Source organism: Bison bison, unplaced genomic scaffold (genome assembly GCF_000754665.1).
Source record: "Bison bison bison isolate TAMUID 2011002044 unplaced genomic scaffold, Bison_UMD1.0 scf7180017864456, whole genome shotgun sequence".
NCBI lineage: Eukaryota > Metazoa > Chordata > Mammalia > Artiodactyla > Bovidae > Bison > Bison bison.
Window position 1 is genome coordinate 29,937,571 of NW_011495018.1, and position 14,603 is coordinate 29,952,173.

The window sequence follows — 14,603 nt, forward strand, 5'->3', positions numbered from 1 at the left end:
AGCTGTGTTGAAAGGGCTCTTAGTAGTCCAGGGGGAAGACGACACCCCAGGCCTGGCTGTCGCAGCTGTCTGCTGGAGAAGGGGAACTTGACCTTCCGGTGGGCGCCGCTCCTGCGTAGGCTGAGCGGCCCCCGGTGCCCTGGTTTGTGTAGGAGGAGGAAGACAGAGACGGAGAGGTGGAGGAGGTTGAGGGTCTTGCCTCCCTTGCTGGAGGCGGAGCTGGTCAGTCGATGCTTTGAAAAGGAGCTGGAAGGCAGGCAGTGGGGTGCAGGGTGGCAGGTGGGCAGGGAGGGCAGGACTTGAACTTGTCAATACCAGCAGCCCCCTTTTTTTCCAGACAAAGGGTTGTGAGCCTGCCTGGGGATGAGGCCTCATGTGGTGGAAGCTGCCCTTAGCTTCGCGGGGCTGACAGCTCTGGCCCAGGGCGGTATGTAAGTCTGGCTCGGCCCGGGACAGGGTCCAGCCAGGCCCAGCCTGGTGAAACCCAGGTCTGGGTGTGAGGGTGGTCTAGGGAGTGAGTGAGGAGGTAAGGTGCCAGTCCAAGCGGTTACTATTATGTCTGGCAGGCGGGAGCTGTCAAGATTCCTCCTTCTTTCCCTCCTCTCTGACAAACAGGTATGGCTTTCCTAGGGTGATGCTTTTATGAAACTCTTGAACTTTATATGTTTTTATTCCATACTATTTGGGGATGATGATTTGCTTTTTTGAATTACCATTTGAAACAATGATTTTCTTTGTCCCTGAAAAGGAGTCCTCTGTTGCCTATACACTCATATTCGGCTAAAAATGTTAGTATTCTTTTTTTGTATCTTCAGATTTTAAAACTTGAGTTTATTAATTTTTATCTATAGTAACTATGTAGTGTTGGGAACTGATTTACACTAATTATAAAAGACTAAAGTGATAAGTTCTCAGTTTTGCCTAGTAATAGAGGATATAGCTTCCTAATGACAGGAAGACTCACATTCACATTTCTGGTCTGGGTATCTGGGAACCCAAGATGATAATTATAAGATTGCTGGGTAAGCAATCAGACTGTGACAACTGGATGATCTTGAGAAGGATTTTATTCAGGCTATGAAAAGTTCTGATGGAATACATGTATCTCACTGTAAAGTCATCCTATTTCAGACTTCCCAAATGCTTTTCCTTGGGCATGACTTGCTTAGATATTATATTAAATAATACTCATTTTTGACCCTCATTCTTCTGGGATCCATACAGACCATTATCCTTCTTTTTCATTCACTTAGAGTGAAAAGAAGCTTAATTTTCAGAGTTACAGTTGCACCCTAGTCACCCATACTAGAAATAGCTATTTTCCAAGGCTCCTGAGGATAATACATACAGATCATTTCGTAGTGTGTGATGCTTTTGTAGGCAGATACTTTCATCCATTTTTCATTGATTTATTCTGATTTTGTTTCCTGGGGATGACCTTTTTTTCCTCAGCTTATCCTGATAATGAGGGTCTTTTACTGGGGTATGAGCCTAGGGGAATTTCAAGGAAAACTCTGTGCTTCTTATCTTGACCTGAAGTTAGAGGGGCAAAAAGCATATCAGATTTTGATTGTGGACAGATAGGAGGTCACCTGATGATTTTGGCTTACCTACCAATTGGTACTTAGCTACCAAAGCTACTTGATTGGTAGCTTACCTACCAATCAAGTTTACCCTTACCTGCACTGTCCTTTGTTGGTAGAAATCTCTTGCAAATGTCTGGTGACCTGTGGGTATCTGGCTGAGGACTTGGAGTCCCGTCTCTGCAACCACTCCTTTTGATCCCCTTGGCTTTTTTCTTTTTTCTTTTTTCCCCTGGCTTTTCTCTGTCATTGCCATGCCTTCCCAGAGAAGGAAATGGCAACCCACTCCAGTATTCTTGCCTAGAGAATCCTGTGGACGGAGGAGCCTGGTGGGCTGCTGTCCATAGGGTCACACAGAGCAATTTCACATGCATGTGTGCCTTGGAGAAGGAAATGGCAACCAACTACAGTATTCTTGCCTGGAGAATCCCAGGGACAGAGGAGCCTAGTGGGCTGCCATCTATGAGGCTGTACAGAGTCGGACACGACTGAAGCGACTTAGCAGCAGCAGCAACAGCCATGCCTTCTTCAAGGGGTATACATAGAAGTATGCTAATGACCCATAGGTTTAAGTTGGTAAAAGCAGTTGCAGGCTGCTAAGAGTCCAGAATAAGTACTGCAAAATCCATGCATTTATGGGAGAAATACTCATTCAGGTCTTATTTACATAGATAAAATTAGAGATGAATTCAAGTACAGCACAGATTAGAAGTTGAGAGTTTGAAAAGTAGGGAAGAGACTGGGCAAGTTTGAAACGTCACAAAAACTAGAAGGTACTGCCTTAGGGGTGCTGTTTAGTCTAGACTAGAAGCCTTCAGTAGCTTCAAGGCACATCACAATATAAAAACTGCCATTTATGGCAGCAACCCTCTGACATAAAGGCTAGAAAATGTAATTTTCTAGAGTAACCTTTTAAAACAAACACAATCACATTGGTTATTGTACTTTTTTTTTTTTTTTTTTTTACTGTTTTAGTGCTTACGAGGTTTTGATGAACTTTAGTCATCTGGAATATTAACTCTGTAGATGTGTTCAGTCCTCTGTGCCAAGGAGAGCAAGGATGATAATGCTTTAGTTTGTTGCTGTTACCTATCTTGTCTTTCTGTTGGGCTTTCTCAGGGTAGATGAAAAATAAATGACTCTTTCGTTCAGTCTTAACTTTGAAGGCACCACACTAAAAGTATACTTCGGATTGTTTTTCTAAAGCTCTGGTACCTTCATTTGCCTGGCCCTTTCTCTGCTCTCTTCCCTTCAAAGTATGTCTGAGTGGCAGAGTAGTCTTGTGTGTTTGGGTTTTGACAGAAATACTTTTAGTTGCTGTTTAGCTGTCCACAGCCATTGCTGGGAACCGTAGTTTTCTTTGGATGTACCTGAGTTTGAAGTTTCTTCTTCTTCCTTCTCCATTAGGTTATGTTTGCTTTCATTTTGTAAAGGTCAGTCAGCAGCTTAAGGCTGTAGGGACATTGGTGATGATGATGATAATCATATCATCTTAGCCTTTTTCGTGAACCCAGGAAGTATATTTAGGGGTGGAATTAGGTGTCACTGTAGGGGAAGTAGTTCATTTGAAATCAGAAGTGGTTCTTTGAAATCAGAAGTGGTATCTTCCTGTGGGTTGAGTGATAGTCACTGGAAAATTGTTAAATTGTTTCAAGTTTGGAGCCTGGGAGGAAAAACCAAGTTTGTTGTTCTAGTCTCCTTCAGCTCTGGTGTGTTTGTAGCCAAAAGCCAGGCTGTGTGCTGCTCATTTTTCCCTAGTTCATTTGATAGTTGCATAGAAATTTGTTGGATCTAACCTCATTCTTTAGCGGGTACTTGACAACAATGTTGTCATAACCTCTAAAATCAGATTTTTTTTTAGGAGAAGTTCTGCCGGTAGCCTCTGGCGCACTTGCCCCACACCCTAGCAGCTCACACTTAGTAGAGGCTTTTCTCCGAAGAATCACACATGCAGGACTGAAGTCTCACTTCTGTGTGCTTCCTCTTCAGTGCTACCTTGCCCTGGCCAAAGGAGGCTTATCTGATGACCATGTCCTCATTCTGCCCATTGGACACTACCAGTCAGTGGTGGAGCTTTCAGCAGAGGTGGTAGAAGAGGTGGAGAAGTACAAGGCTACATTGAGGAGGTTCTTTAGGAGTCGAGGCAAACGCTGTGTTCTATTTGAGAGGAATTATAAAAGCCATCACCTGCAGCTACAGGTATGTGATCTCTGTCCAAGAGCTTGGAAGGGCCTAGATATTGATAAATACTTAAATAATGTTAATTTTTTTGAAGTATAGTTGACTGACAATATTGTATTAGTTTCAGATGTACAGCAAAGTGATTCAGTTCTTGTATATATATATAAAATACCATTTTCTATTTATAGGTTGTTACAAGATATTGAATATAATTCCCTCTACTAGCTTCACCTATTATGCTGCTGCAAATGGCAACAGTTCATCATTTTTCGTATTCCATCGTGTGTATATACAACATGTTCTTAAGGCAGCCGTCTGTTGATGGACACTTGGGTTGTACTGTAAATTGGTGCAGCCGTTATGGAAAACAGTATAGAGGTTTCTCAGAAAACTAAAGATAGATCCTATGATCCAGCAGTCTCAGTCCTGGGTATATATCCAGGAAAGACGAAAACCTTTAATTCAAAAAGATGCATGCACCCCAGTTTTCATAGCAGCACTATTACAACAGCTAAGACTTAGAAACAATCCAAGTGCCCATCAACAAATGTTAATTTTAATAAATATTTAAGTGTTTGATTCTAATATAAGATTAAGTATTTGAATAGTTGACTTAATACTTTAAAAAATTTAGTATGAACTTTCATATTAATATTTAAATAATATTCATCTAAAAGGTTATAGTTTCTGGTGATAACTCCAGGGACTTCCAGGGAAGTGCATAGTCAGCACAACTGAATAGCACAGGTAGTAAGTGCCTTGTTGAGAAAAGAAATGGATAGTTCAGGAAGGTCCCAGGAAAGATTTGGGCCTTGACAGATAAGAGTTTGGAAAGAGAGTGGCTATTTTGTGTGAAGCTTAGCATGAGTGACAGTTCACAGGTAGGAAGCAGCCTCAGGTCTTGCCCAGGGCTTCCAGCTCAGAAATTCAGAGACTGTTATGGGTAATTTGAATGTCATTGTGGTGGTTTTCTTTCTGGCACATTTGTTAAGTTTTCAAATGGGCCTGACTCTGCCACATATATTATATAGGAGCTGGAAAAGGCTTGATGACAAAGAGATCTCTTTCTAGCCTTTTCTGCATCAGAGATGGCCTCCCACATGTGAAAGGCTGTCTCATAAGTTTAAGTCCTTACAGACAGGATGACATAGACCTGTCTGGCCTGAGGAAAATGTCTGCTGAGGGGTGTTCCTCCACCCCTGTGATGAATTTGCTACATCTCAGAGACTGTGCGGGAGGCACAACCTCTCTGAGACCTGCACAAAGAATTTTTCCTGTCTCCCCCCCACCCCTAGGTTATTCCTGTGCCACTCAGCAGCTGTGCTACTGATGACATTAAAGACGCCTTCATCACTCAGGCACAGGAACAGCAGATAGAGCTCCTGGAAATCCCAGAGCACTCAGACATCAAGCAGGTAAAACAGGAGAGGAAGGTGATATTCCAGGAGAAGTATTGGGTTTCTAGCCTATAGAGCCTGAGGTACTCAGAGGCATTCAACAAATGTTAAATAGGCAGGTGACAATTTGGTGCTCGAGCATGTGACTAGAGATGAAGATTATATTATAGCAGTTCCTTAGTGCTTTCCTGGGAAGGGCAAGAAATCAGAAATTTCCTAAGGCAGGAACTTAGGAAGGTAGGTGCCACTGGGAGGATCGTTGTAATATCTGCCAGTGTCTTTTTAAACTTTTGTTGTATTAAGTTCTTATACTTCTAAATTCTTTGCCAAATTAAAGCTCTTAAGAGATGGGCTGGGATTTTCAATGTTTAAAGTACTATTACATGTCCTCATATGACTCTGTTTACTGTAGATTGCACAGCCAGGAGCAGCATATTTTTATGTTGAACTTGACACAGGAGAGAAACTTTTCCACAGAATTAAAAAGAATTTTCCTTTGCAGTTTGGAAGGTTTGTATATTTTTCTTATTTTAAATGTGTTTTCACTAGACCTACTCTGGATAAAGTAGTGGGCTGCATGACGAGTTAAATAAAAAGCCAAACAAGAAATAGTCCTTGCCCTAAGGAGCAAATAGTCTTAGGGCAAGTCAGATACTTAATGTATATGACAGTAATGTAATGTAGAATGTGGAAAGTACCATAAAAAAGTTTTGAGGAACAATGTACTTTAGAAATCCAGAGAAGGGAGAGCCATTTCTGCTTGATGGAAGGCATCATGAAAGGGCTGAAGTTGAGCCTGAGAGGGAGATTTAGAGGGTAAACCTGGTGCCTGGGCATTCTAGCCCAAGGGAGGAAAATGCTACTATGAACATGTGCTCTGTGCCAGGCACTGTGCCAAGAACTTTCCATGCATTGCCTCATTTAATCTTCTAAACTCTGTGTGGTAGGTACTGTCATCCCAGTTTACCAGTCTGGAGAATGAGACTCTGGAGGAGTGCCCAGTAGAACTTTGCATGATGATAGACATATTCTATAAATCTACACTGTCCTACACAGTAATCCCCAGCCCCATTACTGGTGATTACCGAGCACTTGAAATGTGGCTAATGTGACTGAGAAACTCAATTTTTAATTTCATTTAATTAATTATGATTAAATTTAAATATATTAGGCTACTGCCTTCATTGGGTTTCCCAGGTGGCTCAGTGGTAAAGAATCTGCCTATGCAGGAGTTGCAGGAGACGTGGGTTTGATCTCCTGGAGGAGGAAAAGGCAACCCACTCCAGTATTCTTGCCTGGGAAATCCCATGGACGTAAGAGTCTGGTGGACTACAGTCCGTGAGGTTGCAAAGAGCTGGACATGACCAAGCATGCTGGTGGCTTTAGTAGTGGACAGTGTGGCTCTAGAGTGGTGAGGTAGCTTGTCCATGGTCACAGTGACCTGGCCTGCTGGACCCCAAAATTGAGGTCTTAACTCAGTACTCTGAAGTGTCCTAAAGATTTGGATGAGGCTTCATTTCTGTTCCTCACATCATGGAGAACATGACTGTACGACTGTACAGGGAGTGGTATAAATTAGGCAGAGACTGAAGGCAGGAGTTTGCTGGCAAGAAGAGATTATGGAGGGTAGTTGGAAAAATGTGCAGGACAGATTATCTGGTGCTGGTGTCTGTGTTTTGCAGTGGTTTTTTTTCCCTAGTTAGAACTGAGCTTTGAGTCAACTCTGAACCATTTTTGGGCCAATTTGGAAAGCCTCTAAGAGACTGCCACCAGTAGACAAGTCTAGTAAATGTAGTTGTCTACATTTTCAAAGCAGATAATAAATGAGAAAAAGTGTATTAGGAGCTTCAGACATCTGACATTATCTTTTGTGTTGTTGATTCAGCAGCAGACACAGGTTTAGATACTGAGGGCACATGCATGTAAGCTTACAGAGGAGAGATTCTTTGAATGATTTTATGCTCTTGATATTTGGTTGTATTTTCAACACTGAGTATTTTTCAGAGTAGTAACTTACAGGTGATAGTGAAAGTGTTAGTCACTCAGTCATGTTCGACTCTTTGCCACCCTATGGACTGTAGCCTGCCAGGTTCCTCTGTCTGGGATTTTCCAGGCAAGAATATTGGAGTGGGTTGCCATTTCCTTCTCCAGGGGATCTTCCCAACCCAGGGATCAACCCTGCCAGTGTCTCCTGCATTAGCAGGCAGATTTTTTACCATCTGAACCACCAGGGAACATAGCATTTTATAATTAACAAAATACTTGAGAAGACATCTTTTTTTTCCTGCTGTACAAGAAGGATGGGTCTATCTTCATTCTACAGATGAAGAGGTAGTCTCATAGTCTGCCCAGAGAATAAGAACTTGAGCTTAGGTCCTTTGACTTTTAGAAGATTCTGTGATTTGTTTTTAGCCTTTCTATTTACTGTAGCTTCAAAGTGGAAAATGAACCAAACAAATGTACAAATAGGGTTATTTCTAATATATCAAAATAAGTAAAAATAGAAAGCAGTGGCATTTAGAAGATAGCTTGTGTGAGAGGTGATTTTGTTGACATTGAGCATGTGGTATTGTGCCTGTATAGACTTGAGGGCACTAAAAAAAAGGCAGAAAGTCAGATCAGGGTATGATACTAGGTGCCTGACTTTTCACCGTGCCCTCAGCCCATTAATGGCCTGAGATAACGAAACTAGAGTCTAAGGCAGGATGTAATTACAACTAGTTTGGTGCTTTGATTGTGTTATCTTCATACATTAGAAAACCCTTATTTTGCATGTCATAGGCGAGGAAATCAAGACACAGAGATGAAGTAATCTGTTCTTAGACAGCAAACGGCAGAGCTAGGAATGGAATCCAGTCTCGTCTCTTTCTGATTGCAGGGCCTGCCCTCTTTCTACTATGTCATGTTGATTCTCTAGGTAGCAGTAACGTAGTTCCAGGTTGTTCAGAGGAGTAAATGGAATTTGAGGAGTTAGAGAAGAGCTAAGACCTGGGCTGGTCACTTTAAAACAGATGTGATTTTGATAGATAGAATGGCAGAGATAGCCCTCAGGGAAGAGAACATGGTGTGAGCAAAGTTAGAGGAATTTGCATGCCTTTTTTGGGTGATGCTGAGCAGAGCTCTCTGGCTGGAGAGGAATCGAAGGTTTTGGACGGATATTGTCCATTTTGACTTCTCTGTCCTCTTTTTGCAGGGAGGTCCTGGCTAGTGAAGCTATCCTTAATATTCCTGACAAGTCTGACTGGAGGAAGTGTCAGATGAGTAAGGAAGAGGAGGAGACTCTGGCTCGCCGCTTCCGGAAAGACTTTGAGCCCTTTGACTTCACCGTGGATGATGACTGAGTAAAGGGAAAAAGCACTTGATGAACTTCACAGGGTATAATAGCAGCCTGCTTTTTAGGAAACAACAGTCTCCCATGGGGACTGTTTTCCTGCCTCTTTTTGTGTATTCCCATGGAACCTGCCTGTAGCAAGAGGCCTAAGATTGAATATTTTTTGGGAAAAGTCATATTTTAGGATGAAGATCTTATGTTAAAAGCATATCTGTCATCCAGTTCCAAGTAGAGGTTATGTTTGTCAACATTTTCAAAAATATTTAAACTATATAAAATCCAAATGCTTTTTCATGGTTGGGAAGTGTCTTGTGTTCATGTTACCTGTAACTAGTGAAATGAAGTAGTGTGTGTGTGTATATAGTAGGAGGGGCCAGGGCTTTAGGTCCAGCTGTTATCCCAGGATCTCACAGGTGGCTTCTTACTGAGCAATCCAGAATGGAGAAGGGACCCAAGGCCTTAGCCATTTTTCCCTTGTAGAATTCATCTTACTGATAGAAAAGAGCTCATTCAGTCCTTCAGGAAATACTTAACTCCTCTGTACTAGACATTTTTCTAGACTCCAGGAGTATAGCCATGTCCCAACATGATTTCCTGTTGTTCCATAGTTTACAGTCTAATTGGGAAGAGAAGGGGCAAGATTTTTAAAAAGATGAGTTCTCCTTTACCGAGAAGTGAGCTTTAGTTGCTGTTTGATAGTTACAAATTCAAGGTGCTCTGGATTGCTGATAGGGTTTGGGGGCTCATCAGGATATAGGCCACAGGTGAAGTTAAGAGAATGGATGAAAGTAGGATGAATACAGTTGTAAGCTGAAGAAGACTACCTGAGAAATATCAGTATTTAAGGAGTGCCTGGAAATCGAGTCATCCAAGAAGTACATGGGAAAAGAGCAGAAAGAGAGTGATCACAAGAGAATGGCTTATCTTAGAAGCCAAAGAAAAATAACTGCTCCTATACACTGGGCACTTACGGCCCAGACACTCTTACTTAATCCTCATAAGATAGCTATGAGGTAGGTATTATTACCTCTGTTTTACACATGAAAAAACAAGCTGGCAAGCTTCAAGATGATAGAGCCTGAAGGTAACCAGCCAGGATTTTTTTTTTTAAATTCAGAAAAACCTCAAAAAGTGAACTATCGGAAACAACTCAGTTCCTGCAAAGATGGCCACTTAAGGGTCTTCAGCATCCCTTCATAGCTCTTCCAAGTAAGAATTAGGGATTTTGGCCCTACCTATGCCTATCAGATACACTCCAGAGCCAGATGCTGCCCACTTAGCAAATGAGGACTTCATTCTGTTTGGATAGTCTGCCACAATCTGTGTAGTCTGCCCAGCTAGAAGGGACATGCTTTTGGTGGTACTGTGTGCCACCTTCAAGACTGATGCTCCAGCTCCATGGCTAGCAAGCATATATGGGAATCAGAATTTTGGATACTACACACAGGTTACTGGTGAACTACTATACAACATGGTTTGTATCTTACAGTGTTCAACATCCTGGCTGCAATATTCAGGGATCTGGGGGACAACAGACATTTGCTATAACAATGTCCATTCAGTGCTTTCAAAACAGCAACACTACTGTGGTGCACCTACTGTATCCACCTTAGAAGTCTCAACATGCTACATCTTTAGTGGCAGTCATGTCACAAAATGTTAGCTGAATTCTAAGTTCACAACCCAGGCTGCACAAATGATGGTCCAAGTGCACATAATCTCAAAGGAGGGGCAAATGACCAGGCTTAAGGAAACTCTCACTTAGAGAATTTGATTCCATGCCGATATACCTTGGAGTGACTGATGAGATCAACTTCCATGAAGCGTACAACACTCAAAGCGAGAATGGGGAGTTGGCGCCCCTATTCTAAGGCAGTCTGCCACTCGGACGCACTTAATTACTGTTGCACCAATAGCTATCGGAAGCTTGCCTCCAGCTCTGCCTGGCGTGTCGGAAACAACCCCACAATGAGGAACTTCCGTGCTGGCAAACCCACAACTGGAGGTACGCCTGACAGCAAGCTCCGTGAGGCTTTTAGGGAAAAGCTCCCGAAGTCAGGCGGAGCATTCTTTACTCCGGAACAGCGTCACATCCTTGAGTTGTTTGGGGTTATAGGGGAGATCCTAGAACAGGTGCATACGAAGTCATTTAAGAGAAGAAAAGAAAAATGAACTATGACGCCTAATGCATCAGCGGGCCTGTTAGCGCAGAATTCTTTCTAGTTCTTCGGATTTCCCAATATTTAAATCCTCGGTGGCCTTTACCAGTGGCAGCTCAGCGGCTGGTGGGGCTGGAGGAAAGGTCTGAAATAAGGTGAAGCGTAGACAAGGGTGGGGACAACCTTAAGTTTAGAAAAGACGAATACGGCAAAGACTGACTTGGAAAGTGATTTTAAGGGAATTGTTTGGAGAGCTTATATTTTTGAAGATTGGGAAAACACATGTGGGTTTTCTCAGCTATGACGATGCCTAGGGAACTTTTTGAGAGAGGGGATTTAAAGTACCCACCCTCCTCCCTACCGTTTCGCCGGCGGGGCTCGGGGCGGGCTTTTTCGCTGCCGCAGTTACCGGAAATGACGCTTGCTTCTCGCGAGAAGAAAGACGCGCGAGCCTCTGCGGCCCGGAACCGGCCTCGAAACAGTGGCGGAGCCTCAGGCCGCTCGCCCTCCCGCCCCATGGAGCGGCCCCCGGGGCTGCGGCCGGGCGCGGGCGGGCCCTGGGAGATGCGGGAGCGGCTGGGCACCGGCGGCTTCGGGAACGTCTGCCTGTATCAACATCGGGTGAGGCGGGGCGCGCAAGGGAGCGGCGGTGGGTGTTTGTCAGGGCGCCTGTGTAACACAGTGCCTGTCAGTACGTGAGAGATTGTCGGTGGGGCAGTGTCGTGGGCCAGTGAGCCTCAGTATGTGTGTGTGTGTGTGAGAGAGAGAGAGAGGACAGAGGACTGATTGTATTTGTGAGCCTGGGATTGAGTCTGAGGTTTATCTGAGTTCTGGGCAGTGTGTGAGAGAGAGCTATTAGGGAGAACTTTTGTTATGACTGTCAAGATGTGTTTACCGAGCGTGCTGGCACGTACGTGTCCCTCTGAATATAGTCAGGGTGTGGGAGGTACACACATATCAGAGTGTGCACATATTGTGAGCACAAGTGGCTGAGAAGATGGGGCTACCTGTTGGAATGTGTGTGTTTTTTGTGTGTGCTTGCAGGCCTTGTGATGTCTGTAGGGCCTGGAGTAGACAAGGACGGTGTCATAGTGGGTCTGCAGTCAAGCTTTTGGTTTCATTGGGTGTTGGGGCTTTGGAATTGGGGATGCTTTCTAAGTAGGGAACACCTGGTGAAAATGATCGTGGATTCACAAGGGGAGGAGATAGAGGGTGAGGTCCTCTAGCAGGTGAAGACAGTTAACATTAGACTCGGAAATTGTGCTTCGATTTAACTGAAAATAACTGAAAATATTTAACCATGGTAGCAGCATCTAATGATCATGTGTGAGCCAGTCTTTTCATATACCAATAAAAGCTATGAACCTTTTCCCCAGACAAATGCACAGACGCACATGCATGCAGCCTTATGCACTGCCTTTGAGGGGGTCGGTGCTCTCTTGAGGGCTTCCCAGGTGGTGCTAGTGGTAGAGAACACGCCTGCCAATGCAGAAGACAGAAGAGACACGGTTTGACCACTGGGTCGGAAAAATCCCTTGGAGGAGGAAATGGCAACCCACTCCAGTGTTCTTGCCTGGAGAATCCCAGGGACAGAGGAGCCTAGTGGGCTGTAGTCCATAGCGTGGCAAAGAGTTGGACACAATTGAAGAGGCTTAGCACAGCACATGCTCTCTTGAAGGACATTTTCAGACCCATTAGCTTTATAGACCCTGGAACAATATTCCCTGCAGTATAGCTTTTATTTTATCATATGTAAAATGGTTATAATAATGTATATACATCATGAGTCTGAGAGTTAAATAAGATGTTTATAAGTGCCACGCCCATGGTAAGCTCTCAGATGTTAGCTCCTGCTGCTGCTGTGTTGTTGCTGTTGTCATCATCTTCATCATCATTAACTGATGTTAAAAAAAGGAAATGTCAAGATAAAAGTGGTGTTCTCGAAGATTTTTTGTAAAAGGTAAATCTTTCTGGAAAAACATATAAGACAAGATGAACAGTTAAGCTGTTTCTAAAATGTATTGGCCTATGACCTAAGAAGTGGATTCAAGAGGGGAAATCATGATTTGCTGTCCTAAGAAGTATGAATGTGAGTAGAGAGCTCACAGCATAGGGAGGGGTAGGGTAGATGGGAGTCTACCTGGGAGGATTAGGTCTGTTTGTGTGGCAGTTATACAATGACAAATGTCACTGATATAACAGGAAATTTTGTGAAGCATGTTTCTAGTAGAGCATAGGAGAGAGTCTTGGAGAGAGGGAGAAAGGAAGGTGAAGGACCAGGCATTAAGTACTTTGACAGCCAGACAAGTAGTAAATTTAATAATTTTAACTATCAAACACAAGGCATTCAAAGAGTAAAGAGAGGGGGCCAAGTACATTCCAGCAGAATGTTGCCTGTGGCTTTGTTATCAACCTGCCCATCAGTCTGGTCATAAGAAAAAGGAGTTTGCATGCTCGCCTGTTTATGTGACTGCTTTGCTTGGTTCCTGGCTGGGGATGAATGAATACATTAAAATTTAAAAAAAAATTGTGATGGAATATATATAACATAAAAGTTACATTTTAATCCTTTTAAAGTGTACTGTTCAGTGACATTGTATGTTTACATTGTTGTGCAACAGCCATCACCCTCTATTTCCAGAATTTTTTCATCTTCCCAAATTGAAACTCTGTACCCTTTAAACAATGAAAGAAAGAGCACGTGTTAGTTGCTCAGTCCTGTCTGACTGTTTTCGATCCCACAGACTGTAGCTCGCCAGGCTCCTCTGTCCATGGAATTCTCTAGGCAGGAATACTGGAGTGGGTTGCCATTCCCTTCTCCAGGGGATCTTCCTGACCCAGGGATTGAACCTGGGTCTCCTATATTACAGGCAGATTCTTTACCATCTGAGCCTCCAGGACATGAGTCTTTAAACAATAATTCCTCCCTAATTTTCTCCTCCCAACATAACAGAGGATGTGTTACCAGAGGATGTGTCTTTGGAATTCATCACTGTTTAAATGAAGAGATTTAGCTTCCTCTAGAATCTTAGAAATCTCTTGGGAACTTTCCAGATATTCACAGTGGCCCTTCCCCAGAACTGGGACATTTGACAACTGAGTCTGTAGTGAGAAGAGAATACTCTGTGGTAAGACTTGGAAATAGTATTATTACTTTTCCAATTAGAGCTTTGAGTTTGGCTTTCAAATCCTTGTGTTTTGGTGGAAGCCACATTTCAATATTTCATCTACCCCCTCTTAAATCACAACGAGAAAGAGAAAAGGATGTAATATGGTTTATTTAACTGATTATTGGGTAGCTGACAGCTGATGGTACCAGAATCAACAAAAACAGTATTTTCTTCCCTCAAAGAATTTCAAGTCTAGTGAGAGAAGTAGACACAGAAACACTTGAAGTACAATGTGGCAACCTATATAATGAAGGTATTTGTAAAGTGATGTAGAAGCATGGTGAAATAACCAAAGAACTCTTCCTACGATATAGGGTGGCACTTCTCACAATGTGTTTGGAAAAACTAATCTTGTAAAATGCTTTGAAAAAAGGATACTGTGGTCAATACATTCTATGCTGTTGCTGCAAAGTCGCTTCAGTCGTGTCCAACTCTGTGCGACCCCATAGATGGCAGCCCACCAGGCTCCCCCATCCCTGGGATTCTCCAGGCAGGAACACTGGAGTGGGGTGCCATTTCCTTCTCCAATGCATGAAAGTGAAAAATGAAAGTGAAGTCGCTCAGTCGTGTCCGATTCTTAGCGACCCCATGGACTGCAGCCCACCAGGCTCCTCCGCCCATGGGATTTTCCAGGCAAGAGTACTGGAGTGGGGTGCCATTGCCTTCTCCGAATACATTCTATAAATGATGCATATAATGTTTCTTCATTGGAGAGTCATAACCCACAATAGCATATTAAAAGCTCTGTGAAGTCCTATAGTAAAGAAACTAATAGAAACTAA

The 14,603-nt window shown here is 43.2% G+C and overlaps 2 protein-coding genes across 3 annotated transcripts in view; both read left to right on the forward strand.

The window, feature by feature from the left end:
• The window catches only part of CWF19L1 (CWF19-like 1, cell cycle control (S. pombe)), a 25,859-nt gene extending 17,069 nt beyond the window's left edge, over window positions 1-8,790 (forward strand). Inside the window, exons 11-14 of the mRNA XM_010859529.1 lie at window positions 3,573-3,782; window positions 5,060-5,179; window positions 5,574-5,671; window positions 8,355-8,790. Of these exons, the coding sequence (XP_010857831.1) occupies window positions 3,573-3,782; window positions 5,060-5,179; window positions 5,574-5,671; window positions 8,355-8,502 (576 nt within the window). The 3' untranslated portion in view covers window positions 8,503-8,790. The remainder of the gene's footprint in view (window positions 1-3,572; window positions 3,783-5,059; window positions 5,180-5,573; window positions 5,672-8,354) is intronic.
• Window positions 8,791-10,478: 1,688 nt separating this feature from the next.
• Window positions 10,479-14,603, forward strand: part of CHUK (conserved helix-loop-helix ubiquitous kinase) — a 43,330-nt gene continuing 39,205 nt past the window's right edge. Inside the window, exon 1 of one of the 2 annotated variants that reach the window (XM_010859531.1) lies at window positions 10,479-11,272. In XM_010859531.1, the coding sequence (XP_010857833.1) occupies window positions 10,934-11,272 (339 nt within the window). In that variant the 5' untranslated portion in view covers window positions 10,479-10,933. The remainder of the gene's footprint in view (window positions 11,273-14,603) is intronic. The other variant, XM_010859530.1, reaches the window with a different exon arrangement.